The sequence below is a fragment of the Asparagus officinalis genome, chromosome 1 (genome assembly GCF_001876935.1).
Source record: "Asparagus officinalis chromosome 1, Aspof.V1, whole genome shotgun sequence".
Taxonomy (NCBI): Eukaryota; Viridiplantae; Streptophyta; class Magnoliopsida; order Asparagales; family Asparagaceae; genus Asparagus; species Asparagus officinalis.
In genome coordinates, this window is record NC_033794.1 from 84,187,640 (window position 1) to 84,202,928 (window position 15,289).

General features: G+C 36.6%; 1 protein-coding gene and 1 long non-coding RNA gene across 2 annotated transcripts; one reads left to right on the forward strand and one right to left on the reverse strand.

The window, feature by feature from the left end:
• On the reverse strand, positions 863–1,951 carry LOC109843065. The gene is made up of 4 exons (XR_002247497.1): positions 1,869–1,951; positions 1,689–1,767; positions 1,140–1,530; positions 863–1,003 (listed from the first exon to the last, which is right to left on the reverse strand). It is a non-coding gene; the product is annotated as an uncharacterized LOC109843065 (long non-coding RNA).
• On the forward strand, positions 6,373–7,316 carry LOC109843072 (pyruvate dehydrogenase E1 component subunit alpha-1, mitochondrial-like). Its single transcript, XM_020412007.1, has 5 exons — positions 6,373–6,467; positions 6,579–6,650; positions 6,730–6,783; positions 6,862–6,927; positions 7,007–7,316. Exons 1-5 carry the CDS (start codon positions 6,381–6,383, stop codon positions 7,049–7,051), a joined length of 324 nt encoding a protein of 107 aa, XP_020267596.1. The 5' UTR covers positions 6,373–6,380; the 3' UTR covers positions 7,052–7,316.

Here is a 15,289-nt window from a genome sequence, read left to right on the forward strand (position 1 = left end):
TTTGTGACCACCCAACGCAGTATGAGCGCTTTGAATAATATAATGATTTTAGTCAGTGTGTGCCTCGGGGCCATGTGCCTTGGTTTACATGTGTCACCAATTTACCAAAGTCAATGCATTAGGTGGATGCTGCTTGCAATTATACAATTAGGGGAGAGGTCAAATCATACACTACAAGAAATTATATCTTTAACGAAGGGATTTTCCTTTGTTAAAGAGCTGAAAACCTTCGTTATTATATGCTAACGACGGGGGAAAATCCCTTCGTCGCTCGTTGTTGAAGCCCTCTTCACTAAAGGGTCACGAAGGGATATACTACCCGTCATTATAGAGTCTGTAACGAATGAACATATTACCGTCGTTAATATTTATGACGGTAATTATCACCGTCGTTACTATCAGTGACGGGAATATTTTCCCGTCGTTACCATCAGTGACAGGATATTTTCCCGTTGTTACCATTAGTAATGGGGATATTTTCTCGTCGTTACCATTAGTTACGATGATATTTTCCCGTCGTTGAAGATTAATTAATGATGGTTGGATACCGTCATAAAAGTCCTCATAATGGGTAATTAGTAACCAATTAACGATAGTGCTTTCCCTTCGTTGATGAACAAAATACGGTTTATAAAACCGTCATTGTATACTACAAATTTCTAATATACATTAATAATAATTTTGCCATTCATAGGCAACTATCATATTATTCTCAACCTGACACTAAGATTCACAACACAAATATATTAAAAATACCCAATAATGAATAAAAGGGAAAATAAAAATTCCATTCATTAATAACATCAATAAATAAAATTTCACCATCCTTAAATATTCAATACTAATAACAAGAGTTAATATCCTAATTGTTCCAAAGAAAAATACATGAAACTATTTATAACAAATTAAAATAAAAGTTTAGGGAAGACACATTCTTTCATCTCTAATCATCGTCAAAAGAAGACTCGAGCTACCCCACCTCTCCTAATCTTGCGTGGATAGCCTAAAAAATTTAAAAAAAATCACATAATTAAGAAATATCAATTAAGCAAATATTATCTTATTAAGTAAAATTCATATTTTTTAGTGCAAGTAGTCAATCATAAAAGTATATAAGAGATTTTATAAAAAATAATTACCTAGTCATGCACATATTCTCGAGTTTAAGGAGTCGATGAAGGTGATTGCCTAAAAAAAGTTCTTGCATAGCTTTCACTTGTGACTCCAACTCAGACATCATTTGTTGTTGTTGCTCCTGCTCATCTAAGCATTGTTGAACCATCTGGTTCTTTTTCTTTTCTTCTATAACCCATGCTTCCAGATCAGATCGATTAGGGAGCGGTCCTCTCAAATCTTTCAAAGTAGTCCCACCACCACATACAATGATGTGACCATAAGATTGTTTCCCCCAGATTTTCTCAACTATCTCAATGTCTGAAAGTGAAGGGTTTGCTTATTACCAATCTTCACTAAAGAGAACAAATTATCTGCCCTAACTGAGAAAATTAAAGTTGAATCACCACACTAGTTCTGCAAAGCATCAAATGATTAAAATAAGCACATAACAGCATCTAACATCTCAGTAACCTGAACACATGCATGCTCATTTGTTAGCTTTACTACATAAAGACCTTCCAAAGCATAAAATGTGGCACTGAGAAAAATAGCAGTCAACATGTAACATGTACCATTTTCCCCACACCAGGTGATCCAACAAAAATGATTTTGTCAACTGACGAAACAAGAGCTTGTCTTGTTTCTGTAAACCTGCCAATGAAAATAGTAAAAGAAAATGTAATGATCCTCAACCAATTAAAGTTACTAAAATGCAGTGAATAGAACGAAAATCAGAATGCCATAACACACACCATGTTATCACATGAACCAGGTTGTCTGGGGCTCCAACAGCAGTCAAAGCAGCTTGAATAATCTTAAATAAAAGCATCTTGACCAACTAGCATGCTCCGAGACCCATAAGAACTGAACTTTAAAGAAATTCACTGCAACAACTAAACAAATCCATATCTCTTGTAGAACCTTGCAGCTTCTATTTCGTTGTCGAATAACCCAAGGTATATGTACCTGCATGCAAGCATCAGGTTCTCATCGGTAAACTTGGGCTTTCCAAAACCTTCTCTTTTAGCCTCACTCACCATTCCCATGAGTCCACTCTACATAACTCACCATTACTCTCGAGTGATTCACACACAATACAGACAGTACGATAAAAAAGTAAGATATTGAATCGATTCTACAAATTCCCAAGAAAAAAGTAAAGGAGAGAGATTCATAGTTATTGCCAAGGAATTGGCCCATCCGAACCTCCCATCGCCCACATTTATGAAGAGTAACCCCTCGGTATTTTGAGCTTCCTATTGAAAACCCAGTGCTCTGTCGACGAAGTATGTGAACAAATTCCTCCTTGGTCAAGTTCTTCATCTGACACAAATTCAACCATAATCAATATACCCAACAAGCAAGTTCCCTCCCATTCAAACAGCAAACAACCTAGCACTTAGATTGAAGTTGCTATCAGCATCAACTCCTTGAAACTTTATTGCAGCATGATCATATGCCCTGAACATAAATAAAAAGAACAAATTCATGACTTTCCAGCGAATATAATATAGCTACATGAAAAAGGATCAATCTGGAGCCCTAATCAAATAAAAAAAACCCTTGCAGCAGCATGAGTAGTGTCAAATCCTCCTGAAAAACACAAACATAAATTAAACTGAACGAATCAGAGCAAATACAAGTGCTTCAATCCTCACTTAATGCGTCAAATCCTCACCTAAATAGACCTGCTTGCCACAGTTTCTGAGCCAAACAACAGGAATATCGCTACATAAAAGACCTTTGGCAAATGGCTGAGATGTGATATGTGATTTTCTAGTGGATGGCTGCTCACTCTTTGGCAAATGGCTGAGATGTGATATGTGATTTTCTAGTGGATGGCTGCTCACTCCGCCAAATCATTTTAGAAAATAATGTCAGGGTTGAAAATGTTGCAGGCAAAACCTTTGACAGAATAGTTCCAACCAAGGATCTGCTCCTGTCTACTGACAACATACATTAACCCGAGTGTGTTTTTATAACAATTTCTGTATATACGGAAATTAGCTCTTTCAAACCTATATACGTTATCAGTGGCCACAGAAAGAAATGTTGAACTCACCTGTATACTGAAACAACATCATCATCTCCTATGGCAACTGCACGGTAGTAATGCTGATTTGACAGCCCAGCAATAAAAGTAGCTGAATTCAATACAAGAATAGCCTTAGAGAGCTTTCACTAAAATCATCTTTCATAACAATGAGAGCACTGATAACGACGGGGGAAAATCCATATATGAGGAATATCTTGAAAAGCTCAAGTACCATGGAGTTAAAGGATCTGTGTTTGCTTCTAACAGAGGATATCTTGAAAATATCACTTTGATAATACATCTTAGAAGACGGCACTCAGTTTATAAACTTCATTAGTCATTAATAATTCATCATTAAAAGGGAGAATAATGTACTTCCTCATTTGAAAAATCAACACGTAATGGGTAAGGTTAGCCTACATTTCAAATAAAAGACAATTTCTATAGAAAGTTTAATAAAATAAAGACAACCAACACTGTATCAATGATACCATCCATGGTTCTCATGGCAGCCTAAAACCAAAAAAGGAAAATGGTGAAAACATCAGTAGTAAATAACTATGCCAACATTTTATATTGAGTGAAGTTTGCCATTACTGCTTAGATATGCAACAAGTGTACATATATCACTCAGAAAGGCATAATAACATGTCATGTCTTTATCATATAGATCATGGACAACAATGCATCATATGTCTTGACCAGATAGATCACAAATCTGATAACTAATGTGAGTCTTAGCATGCAAATGGGGAAAGAAAGCAGTGAAGCCTGATACAAAGTTTATTTTAAGAAATAATTAGAGAAGATACTTAGTTCTCTCTCTTGGATGTTATTTATAATATTATAAATGATAGGTTTAATTGAAATTACAATCCTCGTTCAAATAGCATGAAGGCTATATATACAAACATTTAATACACTGGAGGTCAGTAATAAAAGCAAGGCTACATTTTTCTTGAAGAGGCTAGAACACGGGCTAGGGCATTGCTAAAATTAACACCAGAACAGCACAATTTCTACCAAAAAACTCAACAAAATCAAATCTTTTTACCTCAAGACAAACAAAAATCTAAGCTTTTAAGCAAAACAAAACAAAACAAAATAAACTAGGGCAATTACCGTTCCATCAAGAAGCAGGAGTGGACTCAAGCACTGCCTCAAGATCATCATTCTGAGTTCAAACCCTCGCCCTAACCCTCGAAATCGGAGGGAACCGGCTGCCCCCTCCCCACGAGCACAACGCGTCCGTTTCCCATGCTCTGTAGCACTCAGCCAACTCTCCCGCCGCCGACGATGACCGCTGGCACTACCGCCTCGCTCGCCATCGATCTAACCCTCGCCCTAACCCTAGTTCTGGAGATTGAGGAGGGAGAGTGTCGGAAGAAGAGAGCGACGGCGGTGGCGAGAGAGGAATCAAAGCTCGGAGATACGAATCGCGGAGAGAGGTTCGGGTTTGGGTTTGGTTTCTTTTTACTATTCTGATTAAATACTCCTATTATGATTAGGCACTACAACAAAACTGTTTTTTTATAGCGTTGAATTATAGCGTTTACGTTGTAAGTGCTATAGATTGTATATGCCTTATTTTTTAATAGTGTTTGAAAAAATTTAAACGCTATAGGTAATTGATCACATTTTTTTCCTTCTGGCACGTTGAAATCTTAAGCGGGATGCTGAAAATTAAAACCGCGCTCTAACAACCCATTCCCTTTTATTTTTCTAAAACCCGCACAAATACCCACAACTTCCCGTTCCCTTTCTTTCACCCAAGCCCTAACAACCCTTCGACTCGTCGCTTCCGCCTCCGAGTCGTCACCGTGCCGCCTCCGAGTCGTCGCTGGTGCCGCCTCCGACTCGCTGTTGCAGCAACTCGCCACCGTTGCCGCCTCCAAACCCGGTGTCGTAGCATGTCGCCACCGTTGCCGCCTCCAAACCCGAACCCCCATCTTCTTTGATCACCAGAGATGGAGCCCTTGTTCGTCTCTCGTCCACCGCCGGAGCCCCTCCTCGTCTCGCGTCCACCGTTGGAGCCCCTCCTCGTCTCTCATCCAGCGCCCTCTCGTCTAGCGCCGAAACCCCTCTTCTTTGAAGATTCGAGGGATTAATTTGAGAATCTGAAAGGTTTAAGAGAACCGATGTCTGCAACCATTTTCTTTTGATTTTTGATTTTTTTTGGGTAGTTATTTTGTGAGATTAGTTGTGATGAATATGTGGTTTATTTGTGATGCAGAGCACTGGGAGCTCAGGGAGCAATTTGATAACTGGGTAAGTTTTTAATTTTGAAATTTCTTTTGAAATTCCTGTTGAGTTTAATTTGATAACTGGGTAAGAGTTTAATTTTGTTTTTCTGTTAGGTATTTGAATGATAATTGCGTATTAGTTTGTTTAGGGTTTTCAATTTTAGGCTGGGTTTATGATTTGAGTTTATTATATGTTTCATTCGAATGGTATAACTTGGTATGATAATGAGAATGGGTTCTTCAAATATCAAATCACTTCCCTCTCGTTAAAACAAAAGCTTTCAATTTCAGTAGCGGTGATAAAATGTTTCATTTATGCACACACCTATGCAACTATTATATATCTTGTTTGAACAATCTTCGACTTCATGTTGTTATCTTGATTTTCACTTCCTAGGCTAGTTTTCAAATACATAGCATATGTAGTAAGGACCAATATATATATATTGACTATCATATGACATAGACCATCTCCTGGATCTCCTTAGAATACATTCACCGTGTATACAACAATGAAAGGGCTACCATTACTAGAATTACTACTTTTAGTTTTAATTTCGCTGTAAAGTCTTCATGCTTTTCTGTCTGTTTTTTTTTAAAGTAAGTTAACACGAGTTTTATACAATATATGAATGGAAAACTTCAACCCTGCTATATTGGTTTCATGTCATAAAAGTTAAAAGAAACATCGAAAAAGAATTAAACAATAGGGTAATCCCTACATGGTATATGGATCCCATAGGTTTAGAACTGTAGTTTCCTACTTCTGTCTCATATTTCATGGATGAAACATGGAAACTACAAAATGTTGATAAATATTTTTAAATCTTTCCTAAAATGTAAAAATTTAAACCTGAATTGCTCCGACACCATCTTGACCTCTCTATTGCATCAAAACACTCTAGATTATTGTGAGAATTGAGAGTTACAAACTGTGTTGAGATATAATAATCTGGTTCTTGGGTGTTGACCTGCAGATTCTTGAAATGGACACTTACAGGTATCACGGACACTCCATGTCTGACCCTGGCAGCACTTATCGCACCCGTGATGAGATCTCCGGTGTGAGGCAGGTAAGAAACTCTGAAATTACCTGAAGTCTACGGCAGTCGACAGTTCTTTCACTTTGTCTATATTCGTTTGAGATTTTCAGCAGACTCTTTTGCCTGTTAAATATTTTGTAGGAGCGCGACCCTGTTGAAAGAATCAGGAAACTGATTCTAGCCCATGATATTGCAACTGTGTCAGAGCTGAAGGTATTAATTTCTGCTGGAACCAGTACTTGAAATGTAGTTTGTTCTGTTGTGTGCTGTTATGATGTGAATCTTTGATCAGGACATCGAGAAACAAGTTAAGAAGGAAGTGAGTGATGCGATTGCTAAGGCGAAGGTAAACTTGTGCATATTCAGCTCTTTGTTACTGGATAGAGCTCAATATATCATTTTCTATACGTTTTGTTTCTTTCAGGAAAGCCCTATGCCAGATTCTTCTGAGTTATGTACAAATGTCTATGCAAATGCATCAGGCGAAGAGGTAGTCCGTTTCGTTTTTTTTTAATTCAATGTAAATGGTTATGATCGATAGTTCTTCCATCTTTGTCACTCTGCTCCAGGTATTCTACCCAGACAGGAAACATATAAAAGGTGTTCTTGCATGAATTTCGAGTTTGCTCATCTATTTATGATGATAGTGAAGGAATCTGGTTTCTTGTTGAAGCTTAAATAAAACGTTGAGCTCGAGCAGCTGCACCTCAACTCGAAAGGAAGAACTGAAAACCGTTTAGCTGTGTATTTTGATAAGACAGATTACTCTCAAGTTCGGCATCCTGGCGTTATACCATATGATCTTTTATTATCACTCGGTCCTGTTCTGGTTTTTGTAATCATATTCTGGAAAATACAAAAAAAAAAATTCCTATTAGTTTTTGCAATCATATTATAGAATTCTTCTTATCGCTCATTCTTCAGTCCTGCAGACATATTCTCCTTTGATGTTGGCAATCTGAACCCTTAAGCACAAGCTAACAAAACTTGAGCTTTTGATTCATCTACCCAAAGGTACAAGAGTTTTAAGAACAGGTGTTCATTTTTAACTATTTCTCACGCCCAATATATAATTTTGACGCAAATCATTTAGGATGGTGTAATTCCAGTAACAAACATGGGTTATAGTTACCTTTGGTTGACTATCTAGCTGGAAAAGACTCCTCAACAATGGTGGAATTGACACTGAAGAGGACTACCCATACATAGCCCAGGTACATCTATTTAACTTTCAATTAATGGACTGTATTTGCCATCCAAGCCATTATTTCATAAATTAGTTAACATCATATTTTGTTATCTTCTTTTTTATTTTTTCCTGTGAAAAAAATATCTGGAAAATATCTGCAGTTTGCTTCCCTACGATATTAATCATATTGTCGGACATTAAACAGATGTTACATTCCCATACAAACAAAAACAGATGTTACATTAAACATGAATAACAGTAAACAGATGTTACATTCCCATATAAACAAAATCATCAAAAATCTAAGGACAATGTTCATTAAACACGAATTTATGTAGTCAGCGTTTTACAAGTCAAAAATATTCAGTCAAGTACATAAATCCGAGAAGCAATGTCTTGAACAAGCCAATCAAAACCTGCAAGTAACCCCTCGCCAGTGTATCACTACAACCAACGAGTTTCCAATGCCTGGTTTTGTCTAGAGCCTCCAGATTTAGCACCTGTAATGTCGAAAGAAAATTCACCAAAAACGTATTAGTTCCAAACAATATTTCATATACAGTTATACATTTTTATGGTATGGTCCTTCATGCTTATAGTTATCTTCGATAGGAATTTGGAGTTGACCTAGGTAAACTTGAGTAAGGTTGGGAACAAATTGTAAGATTTGTAATGTTCTTTCATGAAGCTTCCGCATCTTTCATGCTTATAGTATGCTTATACATTTTTATTTGTTTTCATTTATGTCCCGACAAGTCCTGAAGCTTTTTTATGGAGACCCACACCTGACATGACATCTATTGAAGATGCTATCGGCACTAAAGTAGCGTGGCCTGCTGACAAGGTTGTATTGGAAAATATCTCAATTAACAATGTGGAATCTACAAACATATCATCTCCTTCGGTAACCTTTTTTTCTGATACTATCATTATTTTGATATTTGATTGTACTAGTTTCTTTTCTATAATTGATATCACTGTTTTTGCATTGTTGCTAGAGTGTGAACAACTCAAAGAAAAAGTGCAACTTGTTAGATATTGCTGGCTCGGGAAAGATAGTTGCTGAAGGACATTGGTCTTCAAGTGAACCGAACCAGGTTGTTCACTTCGTTCCTTTAGGTCCTAATGCTATGCGTGTTTGGGTTGATATCCCTAGGATCCCTAGTGCATCTCTTTGGAGGCTTACATCTGAGTTAGAATGCATTGAAGATGTCGTTGGTACGACATTAGCTTGGCCGTCAGACAAAGTTGTTATGCTTTGAAAAGCTGGTAATTTATACATCTTGCAATCATGTGTTTTTACTTTATCATGTTTGTATAGTTGTAATTTTGGTGTTGTTAATTTTTGTTTTTGCAGCAGTACAAGTACTCAATTGCTGAAGATGATGAGTCTCCCAAGTCATATGTAATACAACAAAGTTAATTAGTTTTTGTTGTTCTGTGTACTATGGTTAATTTCTTATACTCCATGTTGGATTATCCAAAGACTAGTATTTGTTTTTTGGCACATTTGTGTTGACTCTTCTTGTATGCTACAACTTTGTTATGTATCAGTTTGAACCTTTAAATGAAATATTTGCTTTTATGGTTGTCATATTTGGAACCTATTTCTAGTTCAACCTCAAAGGTTTATAGGCACAACTGAAATGCTATAAGAAGTGGAAACAATTGCTGAAATGCTATTAAAAGAAGAAAGACAGCATTCGTTGAAACGCCATTATAGTAACTCAAACGCTATCAAATGTAAGACAATAGCAGCGTTGAAATGCTATGAATGAAAACTAACTAATAGCATTTTTCAACCGCTATGAAAGATATTTGTCATAGCAATATAGAAACGCTATTGAATACTCTTTTATAGCTACATAAAAACGCTATGGTTGGAAACTAACTAATAGCGTTTTTCAACCGCTATGAAAGATATTTGTCATAGAAATATAGAAACGCTATTGAATACTCTTTTATAGCTACATAAAAACGCTATGGTTGGAAGCTTTTTGATAGCGTTTGGAAAAACGCTATGTAAAGTCACAGACCTACTATAGCGGGTTCTGACACAGCGTTGATTAAAACGCTATGATATAATACCATAGCGTTTGACCTACTATAGCGGGTTCTGACACAGCGTTGATTAAAACGCTATGATATAATACCATAGCGTTTTTCGACCGCTATGGTAGATTTCAGGTGTTGTAGTGGATTAAAACGCTATGATATAATACCATAGCGTTTTTCGACCGCTATGGTAGATTTCAGGTGTTGTAGTGAGGGGACCTATTAATGAAGGCAAAGTACTCCTTCTTCTTTTAAGAGACCCAATAACGACGGTATTAGAATTAAATCAACAAAGGGATTAGAAAACTGTTATCCCATCTGACATGATTTCTCTAATAATTGTAATAACTCGATGAAGGGCTTTAAAATCGTCGTTATTTTACACACATTAATGATGGTTAACTGGTCCATTCGTTAATTTTGATCGTTAAATACCCGATTTCTTGTAGTGATATGAGTGATGTCTTGTCATATGTATGGTTTATAGGGCCTAGACATACAGATTAGCCTCATGCCTATCTCTGCTTGGTTAGCTAGACAAGTTACGTGTAATCGGTAGTGGGTCGATTATAATTGCTCTGGTCATGCGAGCCAGCTTTGTTGGGAATTTTAGGTCCGGGTTGAGAAGGCACCATTAGGTCGGTCTTCGTAGTTTGGCCTCTCCATTTCTTCAACTATCCCGCTTGTCATGGTATAGTCGGGCAATATCTCTAGAGGTTTATTACCGAGTATCATCCATCTACTAGACTGGTCTATACTTTTTGACCGCATATACGTATATATATATGTATATATATGTATATGTATATGTGTATGTGTATGTGTGTGTATGTGTGTGTGTATGATAGTTTTATCTTTACCCGCATGATGCAATAATCCTACTATTCAAACGATTTATACGTACATAGATTTTGTTAGGACCTTGTCTATACAATTTTTTTTTGTTTTAATATTAATAAATGTGTATCTGTGACTAACTTTTGTGTGAGATGACTTATGTAGTTAAATATTAGATATAAACAATAACCAATTCAAATGGAGTCGAATTTAGCTCCAAACAACATTTTATCAGGCATAACCCATCGATGGGCAGTTTGTTCGTCGACGAGCTAACGGATGTCAACAAGCAAAACTACTCATCAATGAACCTACTGCTATGTTATCGATTCCTTAACTTCCCATTAATAAAATTTTTATGAAGACTATTCACTCATCGATGAGTATCTTGCCCATTGACAAATAGAGGAGAAGCCCATTGTTTTGAAGCTCAACCCCACTGATCCAAAAATTATAGACACATGTTTTCCATCAATGAGCACTTGACACATTCAACGAGCAAGTTACGCATTGATGACCAGGGATCAAGTTAGCAGCTTTTTGAGATCTAATCTCATCCATTCGTTGCAGCTACTATACCATCTTTCTAGTCAAGTTTGAGATAGATGTCCCTGACATAATTTTAGAGAAAGAGTCCTGCTACAGGGACCCCAAATAGGGGACCCTGTAGTGGGACAGGTGAGGTGTCAGCCTGGGAGGCTATGATGTACTGTTCACAGCCTCCCAGGCTATGATGAACAGTGCATCACAGCCTCCCAGGCTGACACCTCACCTGTCCCACCCCAGGGTCCCCTATTTGGGGTCCCTGGGGCATTTTTCTTAGAGAACCTAGGTTTTGAAGATTGAAGCTTCCTTCATCATTACGATCAGCCTGCAGTATATAATTCACATTGGATTGATTTTCTTTGATGAGTGCTACCATACGATCACTGCTTCTACCTTCATACCTCTAGGTTTGAACTTTTTAGTCATGGAAAAATGGTTTGATTATCAGGACTATAAGATCTTTTCATTGTACTCTATTGATATTTTTATTTGTAATCAAAATATTTTTCATGGTCATTTGATCGGTTTTATGATGTACTCAAATCGGTGTCAATTAATGATTATTTTACTAGCTGAGAGCTAGGCTACACATTAATGGCAGGATTGTTTGGATGTAGATGACTAGGTAGTTTGATTTAGGAAGGGGTCTTGTAAAGCCTATTAGATTATCGTTTGTAATCCAAGAAAAAAAATTCATAGTTTGGAAGTCCCTTTGAGAGAAGGAAGGATAGATATATGTAGGATTTATTCCAAATCACTATAAAAATTCCCTTGTGCTCTGTGTTGATTTTTTTTATCTGTGATTGTTGCTATTTATTTCACATTTTCTGCTGCATTGTTTTATTATATCAAAATATTTGTGCAACTCTATTTACCAACGCTGTCTAGGCCTGCGGCTTAGATATATACCAACATACTTAAGATGGGTCATTTGAGGCTCCACCTAATGATAGAGTATCTGATAATTCTGATCTAATGTGTTAAATGATGGCACAAAAAAATAACATTTGTCAGATTAATGTACGAATTTTAAGTTTATTAATTCAGTGGTTGGTATCATTTGATGCACCACTTATATATTAATTGACTGTGTCCATCGTACATTTTCTCCTATATAACTAACTCAGTTTGCATTGCATGAGAGATGGCTAGTTATATCATATTCTTGAGAAGTAATGTAACAAACAAATAGAATTATTCATCTAGCATCATAAACTAATCCTAGGTAACATCATGCAAGCTTAAGAGAAGAATGTTGATGCATCTCCCCTTGTACTCTATTTGCCATGGGTATGGGTCCATATGTCAACCTATTTGGGAGTAAGAATGATGGGCTTTGTACATGTGAGCTTGCGTGAAGCAAGATGCCATTTGTAGAGGAGACATGTACATGCTAATTCTAGAAATTAAAGGAGCTATGTACTTATATAGAACTATGGTAGCGCCCTCAGCTTCCTCCATCCATCAAATGCAGAGATGACATTTGAAAGGATATCTGAGTGATTTTGTAACCTTATTTTGCTTCAACTTTAGTAGACAAATAAACCCTATATATATGCCCTAATTTGGCCCTCTTTTGCCCACCTTGCGTAACTAACAGATATCAAGTTCTCTTGGCAATATATGAAGTGAGCAACACTCACATGAACAAGCTTATACAATTGTAGATAATTAATGATGTCTTTTAATTAAGAAACATAGTAATTAATGAATCTAATTAAGTTCCAGCGGGGTTTTTGTTGCTAATTAAGGCCATGAATAAGGACATGCTACAAAGTCCATAAGGTCCATGTGATGAGCATTATAGTGAGGATCAGAGATTGCCACCCTTAGCGCCTTAAGATCATGACACAAGGAAGACTTTAAGCTTTATTTGAGACCTTTAAGTTAGGACATACCTAACTACTAATTATTTATCACTGTGCATCTCATAATTATGCATTCGCTCAAAAGATGTTCACCTGTTGGTTGTCCTTGTCATTGACTTGCTAATTAAGTTGGCATTGGAACCCTAGCTAGCCATTAAAAGATAACCTAAGAGATCGAAATTATCCATGAAAAAGAACATCCAATGGGTTGATGGGAATATATGAGTCTAAAATCATGAAGTAGGGTAGGGCCTAGGCTATGATCTCAAAGAATATTTAGGCACATGATTGATTAAGAGAGATTGGTTATGTACATAGCCTCACGAGTGCTGTCCCCCTTTTTCCTATACGTACCGGCCTCAACAAGTGAACAGAACAAGAAAAGGATTAGGTGCCCGGGAAAATGGTGGCATGTGCGCTTGGCCCCAACAAGTTTGGAAGTTACGTACGAATGCAAGTTTGTGTGTCCTGGTGGGTTGTTAGTAGAATGAGATGATTACAAGGGGAAGAAAACAACGGCCTTGAAGAAGGGCAGCAAGTTTAAATGGGCCAAACCAGGCCCATCGACTAAAAAGTAGGTTTAGACATGCTCTCAAGAGCAGCAGACGGTACGAGGGCACAACCCACCGAGTGTTTTGGGTCGTGTGATGCGAGGAATGATACGTAAAATCTTTATCAGTGTATCTCTCCTTTATATATAATATGAGAAATTGGTGGTATATTATTACTAAAGGCGCCAAACAACTTCACTATAGCATGTCTTGTAAGAGGAAAGTAAATAGAATGTGAAGGTAGGAGAAAGTACCTTATCATGGAGGTACTTTCTTCTTACTTTCTATTTTGCAAAATCATGTTCGGATGTTAGAAAGTAAAATGAGAGAAAACTGAAGTGGCAAATAATGTGTGACACTCCACACTTTCCAATCACTTTTTATTCACTTGCCAAATGACAAACATGATAAAAATGAAAAGTGAAGCCACTTTTCAATTTTCAGTACCTTTTTTATTTACTTCCAAGTGTTCAAACACGCCCGCACATTTCTCTTGTTTATATATAACTAGTGCTATATCCGCATGATGCTGCGGGATTTCCCCATGTAAATTATTAAATATAAATGTCAAATAATTAGCATAATATATAAGGACAAAGAATTGGTATACGTCTACGTAAATCCATCCAGCTCTCAATAACTATAATCATTAAAATAGTAATAATGAATATTATCAATAATGTATCTTATTTGACAAATGTGAAAGGAGTGTCATAAACAAACCAATCAAATATTACATATTGGAAATAACAAATAAGAATGAACCATTGATCCATGTGAAAGCAAATCTGATCATATTCATCTTGGCCAAAAAATAATGATTTTAAAAGGAACGTTTTTTTTAAGTGTTTGGTATCGTAGTAGCTAGACTAGTCTTGCAATATTGAGGAGAACGCAAACATGTTGCACAATATTGAGGAGAACACAAACTTGTTGCAATAATGAGGAGAACACGTACATGTCGACCGTATATTGAAGAAGATAGTAGAACCTGTAGAATTTTAGCCCAAAGGACTGCAACTTACCATATAAGTTACAGGTTATTGAGAGCGCTGAGAAGAGGTAGTGAAATAGCCAAAGTGAAGAAGAAGCATACGCCACTGGAAAAAAAAAAGTGGTAACGGTGGTTCCTCCCTTCCGATAAAGCGCCATCTACAAAATGCTGGAGTAGTGATAGTATGCTCTTGTACATCCAATACAATTTTTGTAGTATTCTTAAAATATTAATAGATTTAATTGTTTTTTTTTTTGACAATGGAGATTATATTATCATTTACCAAATCTGAAAGTTTTTGTACATCAAGATTCTCAATATTGAGAAATCAAAAAGAAGAAATGCACAACAACACTTGTTACATTTTCCGTAGAGAGAGCATCCACTCTCTATTCTCCATCAAAGTGTTGTTGTTAAGAACTATAGAAAAAATGTCAAATTTGATATCTCTCACCAACTGATCAACCCCTCGACTTTTCTTCTGGAATATCCTCATGTTTCTTTCAATCCACAATTTGTATATAGTTGCATTCAGAGCCATTCTTTTAACCTTCTGTTTGAATCCTTTACCCCTCAAGCTTTTGTTGTACCACTCTAATAGTATTTCCAAGTTACAGGTTTTCCATTTAAATTTTAACCAGTCCATGATCTTATTCCATACTTCTTTCGAGTATACACACTCAAAGAACAGGTGGTTCCTTGACTCCAATCCAGCACAATCACATAAGCAACATTGATTGTTTTGAACAATCCCTCTCCTCAGCAATTTTTCTAGTGTAAGCAGTCTGCTTTGAACCGCCAACCAACAAATG